The sequence below is a fragment of the Vespula vulgaris genome, chromosome 14 (assembly GCF_905475345.1).
Source record: "Vespula vulgaris chromosome 14, iyVesVulg1.1, whole genome shotgun sequence".
Taxonomy (NCBI): Eukaryota; Metazoa; Arthropoda; class Insecta; order Hymenoptera; family Vespidae; genus Vespula; species Vespula vulgaris.
The window spans coordinates 1,491,273-1,507,550 of NC_066599.1; the positions used below are offsets into that span (position 1 = coordinate 1,491,273).

The following is a 16,278-nucleotide window of genomic DNA, read 5'->3' on the forward strand; positions in this document are numbered from 1 at the left end:
TTTTTTATCCAAAAATGATCTATACATTTTCGCTATCGTTTCTATATGATATATAACAAATTGAAATATTCATTTTTATAAGACTGATTCATATAGTATGAATATGTAATTGTAAAAGGTATTAATTCTTTCTTATGTATGTAGGAAATATATATTATGTACATAGAAATTTATACAAGCTACAGTATAAATGAATGATATTATCACAATAATGTATTCTCATTGCATCAGTCTATGCATTATTTGTTTCATTTCGATTTACATTATATTTAAAATGGAAATTTATATAATAATATTTCTCTATTATGTTATAAATAAAATAGAGTAAGAAATAAAAAAGAAAAATTTAGTAGATTTAACAAATGGTACATGACATCAATTTTTACTCGAAACATTCACATACATTAATCTGCAGATTTAAATGCAACTAGACATATAACGAGTTGTTGCATTTATATGACTTAATGATATATATATATATATTTCATTAAGATTTTTAGATTTTAATCTCTTTTTTTAGATTTCAATAATAGTATTATTTCTAGTTTAATTTCGCTTATTAACATATGATGGAACAGTTACAAGCACTTTCAACTGTTGCTTGAATAAGACCATATTTACCAGTAACCATCCAATTTTTATCTTTTTCGTACAACATTTCACCTTTTCCAGGTGGTAATCCAACACAAACATCAGACTTTATTGTTCTCAAACTCAAAATATTTGTTGGCCGAAAGCCTCTCAATGCTTCTATAAATGAAGTAGTGTATTCCCAATTTATATCAGCCAATAATTTTCTATAATTTAAATCACCTTTAAATATTATTAATTTTGCATCTGATAATTTTGCATATAGTATTTTATCCTTTTCCTTCATATCTGCCAAATCGTACGGACATGTCCAATAAGATTCTTCCTATACAAATATACAATATATATTATAATTAGTGCTAATAAGAAATATAAAATAACTATATATATATTACTACCTCAATAGTCCAAGTTTTGTTTTCTAAGTAATCATAAGATAGCTGTGCTGTTCTTTTTAATTCTGGACTTGAGGATTTTTTCATATAATCCAATATCCAATGAAAATCTTTAACAACAGCATCGCTCACAAAGTATGGATAACGTTTTACATAAAATCGAACTTTTCCAGCCAAGCCAAAATTAATTAGAAAAATTGCAAAACATATATCAGTGAAAAGTTCATATCCTGCATTATCCAATATCAAGTCTACGATATCAGAATCATTTGGTTTTTGTTTACTAAGAACTTGCCAAACAAAATCACTGGCATTATCAAGTATATCATCATGAAAAATTGCTAATTGTTCTATAGGATTACCAGTTTGATTATTATCAGCTCCTGCACTTAGAGATAAATCACACCTGAAAAAATAATGACAGAATAAATACACATACACACACAATATTATATATTACATATATATATATATATATATAAATTTTCTTTATTACTTGTTTCCCCAAAGATTCAATTCGATTAATTTAAAAAGTAGGTCTTTCTTTTCAATTTGCATTAATTTTGCCCTGTCAATCATATCCAACAAATATTTGTTAAGAATTTCTATGTTACACAAGGAATTAATAAAAGAATCCCTTTTTTGTTGTTGAAATGGGTCATACGTATGTAAAGCACTCCTATAAAATCATAGATTATATAGCATGTATTGCTATTGAGTGATAAAATATAATATATTCTTTTTTATACAAACTTACATAAGAAGAAATTTTTGTGCCAGTCTACGATACATATAGCATTCACAATACAACCATTCTGTATTAAACCAGGTTGGAGTGGCACCTTCTTTTTCAGTTTTATCCTCCAAGTACTTATTCCAAACAGCCGCATCATTGTCGCTGTCATTTTCTATTATTGGTAATATTGTCAAAGCCTTATTAGTAACAATCTCGTTCTTCAATTGACTTATAAATCCAACCATTTGTTTTATTTCTTCCGTAGCATTCTGTAGAATATATATACATTGTATTAATAAACTATAATATCGATAACAAGTTATACAGATCACAATAAAATACATTCACCTGTCCAAATTTTTGTGCGATTTGTTCTTTATTACGACTAAGGTTGTCTACAATTTTCGTTAATATTATCGGCAATCTATCCTTAAGCGTAACATAAGCAAAACTCCTGGAACATAGTTCTTTTTATACTATCACAGAAAAATTATAATTGTTCAGTTAATATTATAATTGTTCTTAAGGATTAGATTAAATTCAATATATTATATTTACCGCATATAAATCCCAGCAAGACGTACACCAAAGGGTGTCAAAGTATCTTGAAGATTTACAATCTCCACCGAATTAGATCTAATTGGCATGGTTTGTTTCGCGTTTGTAGCCATTGATATTAACAAGAGGCACCTAACGAATAGATGATAAATGTTTCAGCCTACAAGACATAAAGGAAAATTCATATCTATGATCACATTAAATTAAAATTACATAACCCTATGTTAATTTGTTTACCGGATACTTTTTCTCGATGTCATTCACGTTTATCTATAGCTAATAAGAATCCTCTGCTTCGCGCATGCGCAGTATTAAATTCTGCGTCAATTTGAAATTTTGGCGCGTTAACTCTTTGATCGATCAACTACATAGAAAATGTAAACTTTGAATGTGATCTTTAAAAATTTCGATCAATGATTATTAAAATACTATAACTATTATCATATGTTTACTTTAAAGATCTTTGTGTAAATATATTAAAAACTATTTTAAAATCGTTCGTTACTTTATAAAATAGCTTGCACGTGTTAGAAAACGAAAAGAAAAAAGAGAGAGAGAGAGAGAGAGAAAAGAACGATCTTATTTCCTTGCAATATCTCTCATTTGTTTTTTTTGTCAGTATCTAAAACTACAAACTAGAACGATAATTTAGTTACAGATAACCTTAGGGGTTGATAAACTTTAGTCGGAAGATTGCAACCGGCAAAACCACTCTACCACTCGGCTCGTTGCATCTCTCGAACTTTTGGTTCGTTCGTTTGCTCGTTCTTTGGGTTTAGGAATGCAAATTATTAAATGACTTTTCTCGCCATAGCGCAATTTGTTTCTCCACGTGTCTTGGCAATAAAAAAAAAAAAGAAGAAAATAAAAAAAAAGATAAAAAGGAAAGAAAGAAAGAAAGAAAGAAAGGAGGAAAAAAAGAGAAAAAAGAAGGCAAGAAAGCAGAAGAAGAAAAAAAAAATTGCGAAGACAAAAAAAAAAGTCTCGGCGAGATTTGACTATGGATCACGTTTTTTTTCTTTTTCCTTCTTTTCTTTTTTTGGTGGAAATCTATCAGGAGAAAGGAGAGACGACTACTACCATTGAAATGTTTTTTCCTTTCGTATAATAATCGAAAAATGAAAACAATCGTAGAAGGAAGTTGCATCGTATTCTCCGTTAAATGAAATCTACGTATAGCAGGCAATGTTCGAACCTTCCCAACCTCTGGAGCTCCCACCTTTGGGATATCTCGAAGCAATGTTGCTAATTACTACATACCACCGAATGCGGCATAACCCACGACCCATGAATTCCAACAGTATGGCCGAGCGTGTGCAGGCTCGAAACTGGATTTGTCTTCCATCTCTCTCTCCCTCTCTCTCCCTCTCTCTATCTCACCCTATCTTTGTCTCTCTCTATCTATCTATCTTTCTCTCTCTCTCTCTCTCTCTCTCTCTCTCTCTCTTTATCGTTCACAACCATCCCCATCAAATTCTACCTTCTTCTCTTCGCTCGAAGAACTCCCCTCGAAAACAACGGAGCTACAGTCCACACTTTCATCAAGTATCAGTTACATTCGGAATTTTATCAAATTTTATCAATACCATTCTTCTATATCTTCTATTTCTTTCAATGTTAAAAGTAAAAGAAGAGATTTGCGCGATTTCTTTTTTTTTATGTTCATTCTTTCTTTCTTTTATATATATATATATACGTTCTAAATTTCAGATCATTTTTAAAGGTCCAACAATAATAGTCAATCAGCATTGAAAATGATTAATGAAAGGAAATTCATTAAATACCATTGGTTATTGGCCATTGGTATTCTTTTTTTTTTATATTTGAAATCGAAAAGAGATTTCCGTTAATTCTTTTTGTCTTTCTTTTTCGATGTAAATTGTAATTTCATGAACGAAATTTTTACAAGAGGCGATAGTAATGTGGTCAGTTCACGTTAAAATCGATTAACGAGAGGGCTTATGATAAATTTCAAAAGGATAATCATTAAATACGTCGGCCACATGGCTAACTGCAATTTTCGAAATGAAGACCAACGAGAAAGTCGCGAGATATCAGAACCATACCACCTAGTCGTTCTAGCAACGTCTGTGATATCGCATTGCAGTAATTATAGTTGGCAAGAAACTTGACGTTGAATCTTTCTTATCATTAACCGATTTTATTTCTCATCATTCGAGATTACTCGAAGAGATGTTAAAAGATTCTTATCGAGCTTCGAGTTTTCTTTGAATGTCTTAATATTCAACGTATAATTCCGAACGATTGAAATTATTATAACAAAAAAAAAAAAAAAAGAAAGGAGAAAGGAATCGGGTAAATCGAATAAAAGTATTAAAATATTTGTAAAAGATCGAGGAAAGAAATTAAAAATAATATCAACGTAGAGTAGAACGAATCTTTTGAACTTATCTTTTCAAATCGGTCTTGTAATAAATTCATTTGAAAACGTTCCTATTTCTGTTGCTAATAATATAAACGATTGAAGGAGATCGAGCGTGTTTAAATTGAAATAAGAAAGCTAAGAAAAGAAAAGAAAAGAAAAAAAAAGAAAAAAGAAAATGGTGTAATTAAAATGTATCTACGTGAAATATCGTGAAAATATAATTGGGATGGTCTCTCTCTCCTTGTAGAAATCTTCGAGCAATAAGATTTGCACGCTCTGAAGGACGTTGGATAGTTGCAAGAAGTTATTCGACTTTCTCTCTCTCTCTCTCTTTCTCTCTCTCTCTCTCTCTCTCTCTCTCTCTCTCTCTCTCTCTCTCTCTCTCTCTCTCTCTCTCTCTTACAAGCGTGCACACAGACGAACATACAGAGAAAGTTAGTATTGCGTTGTACAGAAAGCTCGGGTTGAATTAGGGAGAATGTAAATGATAGGAAAGCTGCAAGTTCATTATTACCAGCGGACGTAATACCACAGAATTGTTCGGAAAACTTTTCTGAATGGCAGTTAATTATAATTAATATCACATTGTCTAAGTAGAGAGAGACAAAAAGAGACTTCGTACGCGTCCTTACTTACTCTCAAGAATCGCCAAAAACGCACTGCCACGAAGTTTCTTCTTCTTCTTCTTCTTCTTCTACTTTTTCTGCTTTTGCTTCTACTTCTTCCATTTCTTCTTCTCCTTCTCGAAAAAGCTTCCTTGCTCCGCGGCCCATATAAAATTACACCGAGTTACCAAACAGCTCGATTGTTTTCTCTCTACGGAGTTTTTCTACCAAAGCAACGATGCTTTTTCATCGTCGTTTTAAGCCATCCTACAAATGTTATCGCTCATTGAAATTTTGATGTTATAATAAAAAAAAAAAAAAAAGAGAGAGAGAGAGAGAAATAAAATGATTTCGATAATAATTAAAATTGAAACGAGTACGTAAGAAATAAAAATTACGATCGTATCGTAATTATCGATTGGTCGAAAAAAATGTATCGATTGTAATTTAGATAATTAATTGAATGACCTTAGATTCGAACGATGTCGAAAGAACGAAAATGTAATCGTTGATCGATTAAGAAAATTCGAAGGTTCTTTCGAAGGAACGAATTTGTCCCTTAAATTTTTTTGTTTCTAACGCGAGAACTTTCTCTCTCTCTCTCTCTCTCTCTTTTTCTTTGTCTCTCTCTCTCTTTTTCTTTCTTTCATTCTTTCTCTTTAGAAAAAGAATAAAAACATCTTCGAATTCCGTGCTTCTCCGAAGTCGTTGAATTAAATCCGTGTTTTACCGGTGAAAAACGTCTGTCTAATTGCAGATATACAAGCAGCTCTCACACTTTTTACAGAAAATTCTATTGAATCGTATATATCGGATTGTAACGTCGATTCGAACTTCTCTTGTGACCTCTACTTAGACAAAAAGAGAAAGAAAACGAGAAAAAGAAAAAGAAAATGAAAAAGAAAGAAAGAAAGAAAAAAAGAAAAAGAAAAAGAGAGAAAGAGAAAGAGAGAGAGAGAAAGAGTTCTTCAAGAGGAAAAAGAAACAAAAAAAAAATAGTGGAAACTTGTAGAGACTTCTTTTCTGCTATAGAGAAAAAGAGTAAAAGAAAGATAGTGACAGAAAGAGAGAGAGAGAGAGAGAGAGAGAAAGAGAGAAAGAGAGAGGATGAAGGGTAAAGGAAAAAGTAACTTCAACGATCGAATCGAATCGCTAGTTTTAAACTGCACCCGAGGAAGTCCACCTCCTCCCGGTGATTGCTTTTCGCGTTTAATACGAAACAGGGCGTAAGTCAATTTGTATCTTACGTAATACGTGCCAGCCAGCATTCGCATTCTCTCTCTCTCTCTCTCTGTCTCTCTCTGTTTCTCTCTCTCTCTCTCTCTCTCTCTCTCTTTCTTTCTATTTCTTTCTCTATCTCACTTTCTCCCTTACTCTTTCCGTAGGGCATGATTTTCTCGTTTATCTCCTGCCTCTCGAGTTCTTCCATTTTACCTGCCGGCGTGAAGTCGAAAGCTACGCGAAATTACAAAATCTCAGCGAAATCGATAAACTCGTCGATGAATTTTTCAACGTTAGATGGATTTCCTTCTCCTATAGTGTCACATAGAAATCAAATAATTTTCTATACCTTTTAAAGCAATCACCATTACGATATGTACTCCCTCTGCTAGAACTTTTGATAGAAATGCAATGTTTCAATTCGGGTTGAACAATGGTAGAAAGATAATAACTCTAGGTTTTTACTATTGGATGTTGGTTCCTTTGTATACGTTTTTTGGACTTTGACCTTTTTGGAGATTATATATAAATATGAGGATAGATAAGTAGAGAAGTAAGGGTTCGAATCTAATGTGGAACATTTGTATTCTATTCAATTGTATCAATTTTAATGTAATTTGTCTTATTTTTTTGTAGAAAAGAATTTAACGTAGGGATAAAAAGAAGAATAAAAAAGAGTGGAGAGATCCTATTGGTCAGTATGGCCCTCGCGGTCATAATCGCGGCTCGTTATTGGTTGATCAAATTGGCAACGTTGTTATCGCTTGGACGATACTAAATTAACACGGGATATACGTCGTCGTCTTAATTACAGGTAATTAACATATTTTTTCTTACGTACATTTCCCTCCAATGTACCAATCGATTGTCGAACTTTTCATTTACACGATGTGGTATTCGCAAGACGAGATGTTACATCGTTTAAGAAATAATCTTATTATCTCTTATTTTTTTCTCTCGTTTGAGGCTTTATTTTACCACGTAGATCATTCCGATCGTTTATTTTCTTGTTTTCGACTTCAAAACTATCCCTTCCGATAGATTTTAGACGTCTGTATCGTGTTTTTGACATTTTCATATTTTCCAATAAATAGATCGAAAAATCACGAATTTATAAGTGGGCCATTACGCGATGACGCAATGCGCATGCGCGATGGGCCTGTCTAGACGTGTGCCGAGTAAACCATCGCCATTTTGAGTTCGCGAGTCCTGACAGGTTGCACGAAGTATCGTCGTCCTCGGAATCACAGGTAATTAGAATATTTTTTCCAACGTAGAGCATTCTTTAATATATCAATCGATCGCCGAACACACGATTTATATATGACCGAATTCACGAATCGAGATATTGTCGCGTTCGAAAGATATTCGCAAAAATAAAATCGGCATCCCTATGTACTCACGACGCTATTACGTCATACTTCTTTTTTTTTTAAATTTCTACTCTTATTTTCGCAATATCGTTACTTTTCTCGTCCTTAACGATGTATTAATTAATAATCTTTCATTAATTAGCTATCATTGATCGTATTTCGTATTATATTCGATTTTCATATATACGTATATATCATACACATTATACGCAGTATATATATATATGCAAAAATTACGTACTATATATATACATATGTACATACATATATATATAATAGGCATGTACACAATTTATACGCATTATACGCAGTATATATATATATATATATATATATATATATATATATATATAATACTCGTGTACATAATTTATACGTATTAACGCACATTATCATACTCATTATTACGCATAAATATATACGTAATATCGCTTGTACATAGTCTATATATATATATCTTCCGATGGACATATATACACTCATCATATATCCTCTTATGGACATATATATATATACGTATATACAATTCACTTTATATTCTATTAATACGATTTTACATTTTTAGAGTTCTAAGAATTTTACGAAACGTATCAAAGAAAATATATCCAATGGAAATCATTTGTATCGTATAACATATACGAGTAAGTCTATCTTTTCGTAACAACATAAAGAGAGCGTAATAAGAGAGAAAGAGAGATCGATAACAATCCGCAAATAATAACAAACAGGTTATGAATCTCCAAGAATTTCTTTGAATAAGAACGCGACAAAGCAATCGGAGGTCGATTCCTTAAAGGTCAGAAGAAAATCTCTTCAGTTTTAAAGGGTCTTTCGTCGTGTACACACATACGTATCTACGCATTCATTAATTTTCTCTGAGGTACGCATTTTATATTACTGAACGTTTTAACTTTAATATTAAATATACATATACACATATATATATATATGTATGTATATTTTTCTTTCTTTGAATATTTATTTATTTAAAAATCTAGATTTAAAAATAATATAAATAAAAGAATGTAATTAAATATTTATTAAAAATTTCAATTATTTTTATTTATTTAATATCATAATAAGTATATTGTTACATACAGGAAAGTATATAAATTTGTATTAATTTCAGGTGATCCCGATATTATCCCAATAAAGAATCGCTTAAGTAGAGTCAGTGTTTGTTCGGTAACTAAAATTTGTCGGTGTTGTATCGCGTATATATTTACTTTTAGAAACACGTGTAATTTAAATCGATTGCGTGCAAAGCAGTCATAGAGTCAGTGTTTGTTCGTCTGAAGTTTTGTTATTCCGTATTTATATTATATAAACAGTAGAGATATTCTCGAATTAGACTCAGTGTCCGTTCCGTAATAATGTATATTATAACTTTTGCATATTAGAGTCAGTGCATCAAGTAAGATGATTCACAGAATATCTACATTTCCATAGGAGAAATTTGGTTAGTAAATTTTTTCATTCTTAAATAATTTTCTTATACGAATAAATTCCTTAAATAATTTTACGAATCTTTTATTATAATATATTAAATAAAAATTTGTTCTTTTTTCAGATAGTTGGGTTCTCGTCTCTCTACAATTTGGATCATCAATGATTTCAACTTATAACTTAATATCTATTTACATCGTGTCTATCACTTATGTACTACGGATGAATCTTCCTTAATTTCGATCAACTGCAATGCGAACGAGCGAGTGTTTTGGAGCCACTGTAGAACTTCTTAAGTAGTGAGTAAAAAAATTAAAAGTCCCTCTGGTACTCATCGTACCGAGGAAGAATCGATACGAGTTACTAGTTGTAATTTTTTAATTGATTGATATGATTCGTGAAATTCATTTGTTGAATTTATTTTTTTTTTGTCTCGTTTTATTTATTATTAGTTCAGGATCTTAACTCGTTTGAATATAGTGATACTTAGAAAATTATCTGTATATAGATATATGATTCATTTATAAATTAATTAAATTGAAATAATTAGTTGGAAGTACGTGTAAAGTATATAACATAATTTTGCATAGCATTTCGTAAACATTTCTATATATTATTACATTTATATAAAAAGTGAACGAGAAGACCTTCGTGACGAGTAGATTTTAGAATGCAAACGACAAACAATGATCACGTTAATTAATTAGAACAGTTTCTTGTATAAAGTAATAGTCCCTCAAGGAATTTTAAGTAAAACGTAAACACAGAATTTTCAAAATTTTTCAAAGTTTTTTTTTGCATTAATAAAATAAAAACATTTTTAATTAATTAAATTAAATTTTATAATTTTTTAAAAGCAAAGAAACAGATAGAGTCATTAGTCCGTGTTAGTTGATAAGTATAATCTTTTTTTTAGTTTAGGATTTTTAGCAATTAATTTACTAATTCTCATTTCTCTGTGCTTCTTGAATTCTATATTTTACCACTTATAGCGACTATCGCCACGTTAATGATTCTGCACGATATACTTTGCATCTATGTGTGTGCATGTGCTTGTAGATAAATTTTACATCGTTATGGGAAATTTTTAATCGTTATATATATATATACACATACATTTTTTTGTTTGATATTTTGATATTTAATTTATTGACTTTATGATTATTTGACTTTTTATTTGATATTTAATTTATCGACCAGCAATTTCTATTAACAAAAAAAAAAAAAAAAGAAACTTTCCGTTTATTTTTTTCTTCTTTCTTTTTTTTTCGATGAAATGCAACGATAAGAAGTTTCTTAAGTGAGAAAATACGCGATGTCGGTTGTAATGTCTTTACGAAAAGCCTATAAACGATTTAGCGGTAATGGAAGAGGACGTATATGCCCAGGGGCATGATGGTGTGAGCGACCGAAATAATAGGGCAATTGTTATGCTACAGCACGGTAGGCAGAGGATCAGAATACGACGTTCTCGATAAGACACGACCCTGGGCATACTTAACGAACTTACACTTTTGTGACCGCCGGACGCGTCTACCTTTCACGATCCTTTTTCGATCGATCGAGATCTTTCTTTTCGAGAATTTTTCACGAGATTGCGAATAAATAAACTCAAAACTTGATAATTTATTACCTTTAATAGAGATAAAAACTTTTCTTTGTTTCTTTATCATATATATATGTATATATATGTATGTATGATATATATATATATATCTTGTTTATAAAATAAAAAATTTCATATGATCTATAATATAAATAATTTTCTTAAGTTTCTTTAATTACGAGATTTAATACAGGACGGACCAAAAGTTCTTAGACTTGTAGTTTTATTTGTATTTTAAAAAAAGTCTAGAAGTAGAGTAATTATTAAAATAGCCCAGAAACTTTTGATCCAGCCTTGTAGATGAAAACTTTGTTACATTTGTTTATTAATAATATCAGTCTTTATAAAATGAAGTTTAGATTTAGGACATGTCGATTATTTTACTCTCATATCTTAGGATGTTAGAACTAATTGTAAAAAAAAAAAAAAGTCTTCCGAATAATATTTGTATATGTGCATAGATATCTATATTCACATATTATGTATTATTCGATTATATAAATTCGCAAAGGATTACGTAACACGGGTGTATATAATAGATTCAACACAGCTGGTCTAGGTTTTCTCGTCTCAACATCTCAAAATTACACTGTAGATTTTCATAACGTTCTGTAATTCCGACGGGTGGTCTTAAACTTTCCAACGGCAGCTTGCGTTACTGTGGTTGAGATGAGAAAATGAGAGAGAGAGAGAGAGAGAGAGAGAGAGAGAGAGAAAATAAGAGAGAGAGAGAGAGATAGATAGATAGATAGATAAAGCGACAAAGATGGAACTCACAATCTTAATTTGTTTTTAGATCAGCCAACTCTAACAAATTTTTCGTAGGATTTATTATTGCTAAGAATAAATTTTTAATTCGTTATTACGTTTTTAATTGCGTATGGATTATTAGGAAAAAAAAAAGGATTTCGAAAAAGAGAAGAAAGTCATTTTCGAATAAGCAAATCTTGAAAGGTCGGTGGATCCTTTGGAAACGCAAAGCAGAAACGAAATTCGGTATAGAAGATAAAAGGACGTGGTCGCTTTACGCTAGACATCCGTCGAGACCACGTTTGAAAGAACGACAGGATTACGTTTCCTTCAATTTCCTCTTTTGAGGATGAAAGGAGACACTCGACAGTGCGTGTATAGTCTCTATACTTTGTCCTATTATACGAATCGGAGATAAAAAGTTTCTAGCGCAAAGTTTAATAAGTTTAATTCGCGATACTAATGCCACAATAGAAAATTAATATACTGTATGGAAAATATTTATTTATAGTACAGATATAAAGTTGATAATAGTTTTTATTCGAACCGATATCTTCATTTTATAGGACATTTTTTTTTTAAAGAATATATGACCATGAGAGCGACGAAGTTAATTAATTTAATTATTATTTTTTTTTCGTTTTGTTTCAGACGTTTTAATTTTCTATAATTCGTTTTCTATATTCGGTATAATTATATCGCATTAATTATTATAACTTATATTTAAAAGATATAGAAAAACTTCCGATATGAAAATAATTTATTTTGAGTCGTATAAAATGTGATGAAATAAAATTTTTCAAACAAGTCTATGGATTTAAAGTTACATATCGTTATGGAAGGTTGACTTTAATTTTATAATTATTGCCGGAATTTTGCAGGAGAGATCTTTACTCTTAAAATCACTGCGGATTATATAAAATGGAGATTTTCTTGTTACACATTTAATATAAATTTGTACAATATTGGAGCGTATATGTAATAAAAGGCGAAAGAGTAAGAGGGAAGGAGGATAAAAAAATGAAAAGAAAAGAAAAATTGTAGATCCGAATGGAATTAATTAGAGCTGGAATCTGATCACGAAGAGGATCGAACGTGCGTGGATGAGAGGTGGGGAGGTGGAAACGCGATTACAATTCCAGAATACCGAGCGAGTCAAGCCTCAGCACGTTCGGCTTCACCCCCTCGGAGGTATCGCGATTACGAGTCCGTACGGGCCATTAGCTCGCCGTTTGAAATTCGTAAACGTATTGCGGATTCTCTGACTTCCGGTAAGGGTCCATATTGCTGTTCGATGGATTCCTCACGATGCTTTCCTCTCACCGTTTTGAATACGCTTGAATCGTGCCACTTTAACGCTTGTACAAGATTTATTATGACTTGTAATTATCGCGTATTCTCTTAAGAATACTCATAAATTTAACGTATAAATTAATTTCAATTTTTATGTTACATATTTATATTGAAATATCGAAATTAATTACGTCCGAATATAGGCAACATTTTGTTATAATCGATAACCATGAGATCTATGTGTTTATCGGTAAAAAACTTTTTTTCGAGTTCCTGTACGTATGTTACTCTTTAATATACGCTTGTACGAACAGTAGCCTATGTATAAGGGGTTATAAAAGATTTATATAGAAATTTATTAAATTTTATTTATCTTCAGGCACAAAAGTAATAATGACCTCTTAAGGGAAATATTATGGAATAATTATTATTCGTTTGTCAAAAGGAATATTTGCTTTAATAATCGTTTGAAATTGTTATAATTCGAAGCTCGCGATTCCTTTGTCGGCTAACGTCCAGCCCTTTCTTCCAAGTTCGTAACCGGATTGCGGATACTGTCGGCAAACTGCAAGAACGTTCCTAAGGTTACTTGATTGCATGGATTCTCTTCGTTAAATTCGCACCGATAAATGTGGTTTACGTTCTACAAGTATGATTCCTTCGGTACTCGTCGAAGATATTCGAAGCATTCGTCGAATATCGAGAACTCGATGATATTTCGATATGAGATCGATTCGATATCGAGAGACATTTATACTATTTGAATACGAGTTACTCAGTTTAGTGAGAAGAATTTTCTGTTATTATATTCGGAGATATTAAATAATAGGAAATATCGATGAAGCGAGTGACGTTGGTTTTAAAATAAAATAAAATAAAATAAAAAAGAAAAAGGAAGGGGGAGAAAAAAAAGAAATAACTCTAAAGTTATTAAGGTAATAATTCTAAAGATTAACAAGTCGTTTTACTCGTGTTACTTTTTTTTCAATGGTCATCGCACGTCACTAACCAGACGTTTCTCATCGGTTTAAATCGGCTTCTATTTTTCAGAGAAATAATGATAAACGAGCGTGAGAAGCTCGTTGAATGCATTAATGCGAGAATAAATCAGAGCGCGAGTTTCGCGCGATATTAAATTATCAGATTAAATTACAATTAATGAAATCTCTACTCGGTCTATTCGCACTTCATATCATTGTTTAACGCACGTACTCGTAACAACGACGTGACTGCGTATTATCGAGGAACGTTTCATCACTTCGAGTGTACCTGTGAACTCGTAATTTTGCGATTTGTTTGTTAAATATGTACTTAGACGTATTAAAAACAAACAAAAATAATCAATCAAATAAGTCTTGTAAAAAATCAGTTTTTCTTTTTATATTAGATACATGTATGTGATATTTATATTAGATATATTTTATATTAGGTATATGAATATTGAGACAATTGATTATTTTCTCTCTCTCTCTCACATAGTTATTATCAATAAAATATATTTTATTTAGAATTATATTTAAATCGATTGTTGAAATAACGTTTCGACGAATAGTCAAGAAGAAAAAACGTCGTCGGAATTCTTAGATCTGCGGTAAATCCAACGAAGAGCAAGAAATTGAAACGTCGTAGACGTGGAGCGAGCTTTCTCCTTTTCCCGAACGAAAAACTTTCTCATGAGTCAAGAGAGAGAAGGAGAGTTTCGTTACGATGGTACTTTCTTCTCGGTGTGTGTGTGTATATATATGTGTATATATATATATATATATATATATATATATATACACATACACACATATATATGTATGCACAGATATATGCTACAGAGACAACATCCTTTTTACTTCATTTAAAAGAGAAAAAGATTTCAATATCGGAGATATGGTCTTTGCATGAACGCATCTTCTTTCTCTTGTCATTCTTTACAAAGAGATTCTTTTACAAAAAGAAAAACGGAAATGAAAAACGAAATGAAAGCTGATGGAGGATCAAGAGGGAATGAGAAAGCGCGGGGGAAAAGGGAAGATTTTGAACATTTGCATAAGGGAAAAGGAGAAGCATCAGAGATTTCATGTGTGTGTTGTGTATGCGTGCGTATAGGGGGTGAACGGAAGCGGGTGGGGGAGGTGGGGGAGGTGGTGGATAGATAGAGGGGTGGGAAAGAAGATTGTTGGGAGAAATTCGAATCTCTGAAACGTGCCAATGCTTCGATTTGTTCATAGTGGACAACTATTGCCGAGTTATTCGAACGAACGTGTTGTTGAAACGACTCTCTGAAAGCTTTCTTAGTTGGCATCGTCCAACACGTTTGTTCGTAATGTTCGAATAACTTTGTTTGTACAAATCAACTAACGTACATACGTCGAGAGAGAGAGAGAGAGAGAGAGAGAGAAAGAGGGAAATAGCTAACTTCGAGTCGAGTCGAGTACTCCTCGTCGAGTAATCTCGCAAACTTTCAAACATGATGCTCTGCCACGAGAAGACGAGTGATTTTCGAGTCGAGCCTTTATTCCTTCCTTTTTTATTTTATTTTTTTTGCTTTTTTTCTTTATTTTTTTCTTTTTTTTTTGGTATTTCATTCTTTTTTGTTCGTTCTTTCTTTCTTCTATCAGAATCGAGATAACGAATCGTCGTCCTCTCGACCGATTATATCGATCGGTCGATCGGCACGTACGCGACGACGTCCGCTAACTTTTCTTCTTGAAGCTTTTCCAATCTTTCGGAAACTCTGACCGACCCTTTTTTTGACCATTACAACTATATTATCATCAGCTTCTTATCTTTATCCGTGACATTTATAGACGATTTTCGAGCGTAGTGAATTATGCGATCGTTAAATAACGAATAGGTATCTTTAATAAATAAATCAATATCGTAAAGGCTATTATTTTTATCTTGAGCATAGAGATATATTTTGAAAGGAATTTTCGAATAAAACTGTTATCTATTTATTTATTATTGATTTCTTCTTCTTCTTTTTTTTTCCTTAATTAAATGAAGCGTCAATTGTCAGGATTGATGAACAAGTAGTAGAAAAAAAGATAATATTATCACGTCATTGATCTCATAGCGCAGTAGATTAAATAATAATTCGTAATTAATAAATTCGTTGAACGAAATATTTTGAATTTCGAGATCACACAGGAATTAAAATCAAGATGGATATGTATTCGTTGAGTTAGTATATCAAAGAAAGAGAGAAAGAGAATTAGGGTGACCTAGAGGGTTGGCCAGCGGCTATGAAACGTATTATGAAGTAACTGAGAGAAGAAAGAGAGAGAAAGAGAGAAAGAGGAGAAGGAGAAGGAGAGAGAGAGAGAG

At 31.6% G+C, this 16,278-nt stretch overlaps 2 protein-coding genes across 3 annotated transcripts in view; one reads left to right on the forward strand and one right to left on the reverse strand.

The window, feature by feature from the left end:
• Positions 1–14: 14 nt before the first annotated feature.
• Positions 15–2,561, reverse strand: LOC127068899 (damage-control phosphatase ARMT1-like). Of its 2 annotated transcripts, XM_051005277.1 has the most exons (7): positions 2,518–2,561; positions 2,281–2,440; positions 2,071–2,198; positions 1,744–1,991; positions 1,483–1,665; positions 990–1,392; positions 15–916 (listed from the first exon to the last, which is right to left on the reverse strand). In XM_051005277.1, the coding sequence occupies exons 4-7, from the start codon at positions 1,965–1,967 to the stop codon at positions 560–562; spliced, it is 1,167 nt and encodes a 388-aa protein (XP_050861234.1). In that variant the 5' UTR covers positions 1,968–1,991; positions 2,071–2,198; positions 2,281–2,440; positions 2,518–2,561; the 3' UTR covers positions 15–559. The 2 variants fall into 2 exon arrangements, with proteins under 2 accessions (XP_050861234.1, XP_050861233.1); XM_051005276.1 differs by lacking the exon at positions 2,518–2,561 and having other exon boundaries at positions 2,071–2,176; positions 2,281–2,510.
• A 4,573-nt stretch (positions 2,562–7,134) lies between these two features.
• The window catches only part of LOC127068900 (odorant receptor 22c-like), a 48,211-nt gene continuing 39,067 nt past the window's right edge, over positions 7,135–16,278 (forward strand). Inside the window, exons 1-5 of the mRNA XM_051005278.1 lie at positions 7,135–7,306; positions 7,587–7,742; positions 8,431–8,745; positions 8,995–9,324; positions 9,436–9,610. The gene's annotated coding sequence lies outside the window, so the exon portion shown is untranslated. The remainder of the gene's footprint in view (positions 7,307–7,586; positions 7,743–8,430; positions 8,746–8,994; positions 9,325–9,435; positions 9,611–16,278) is intronic.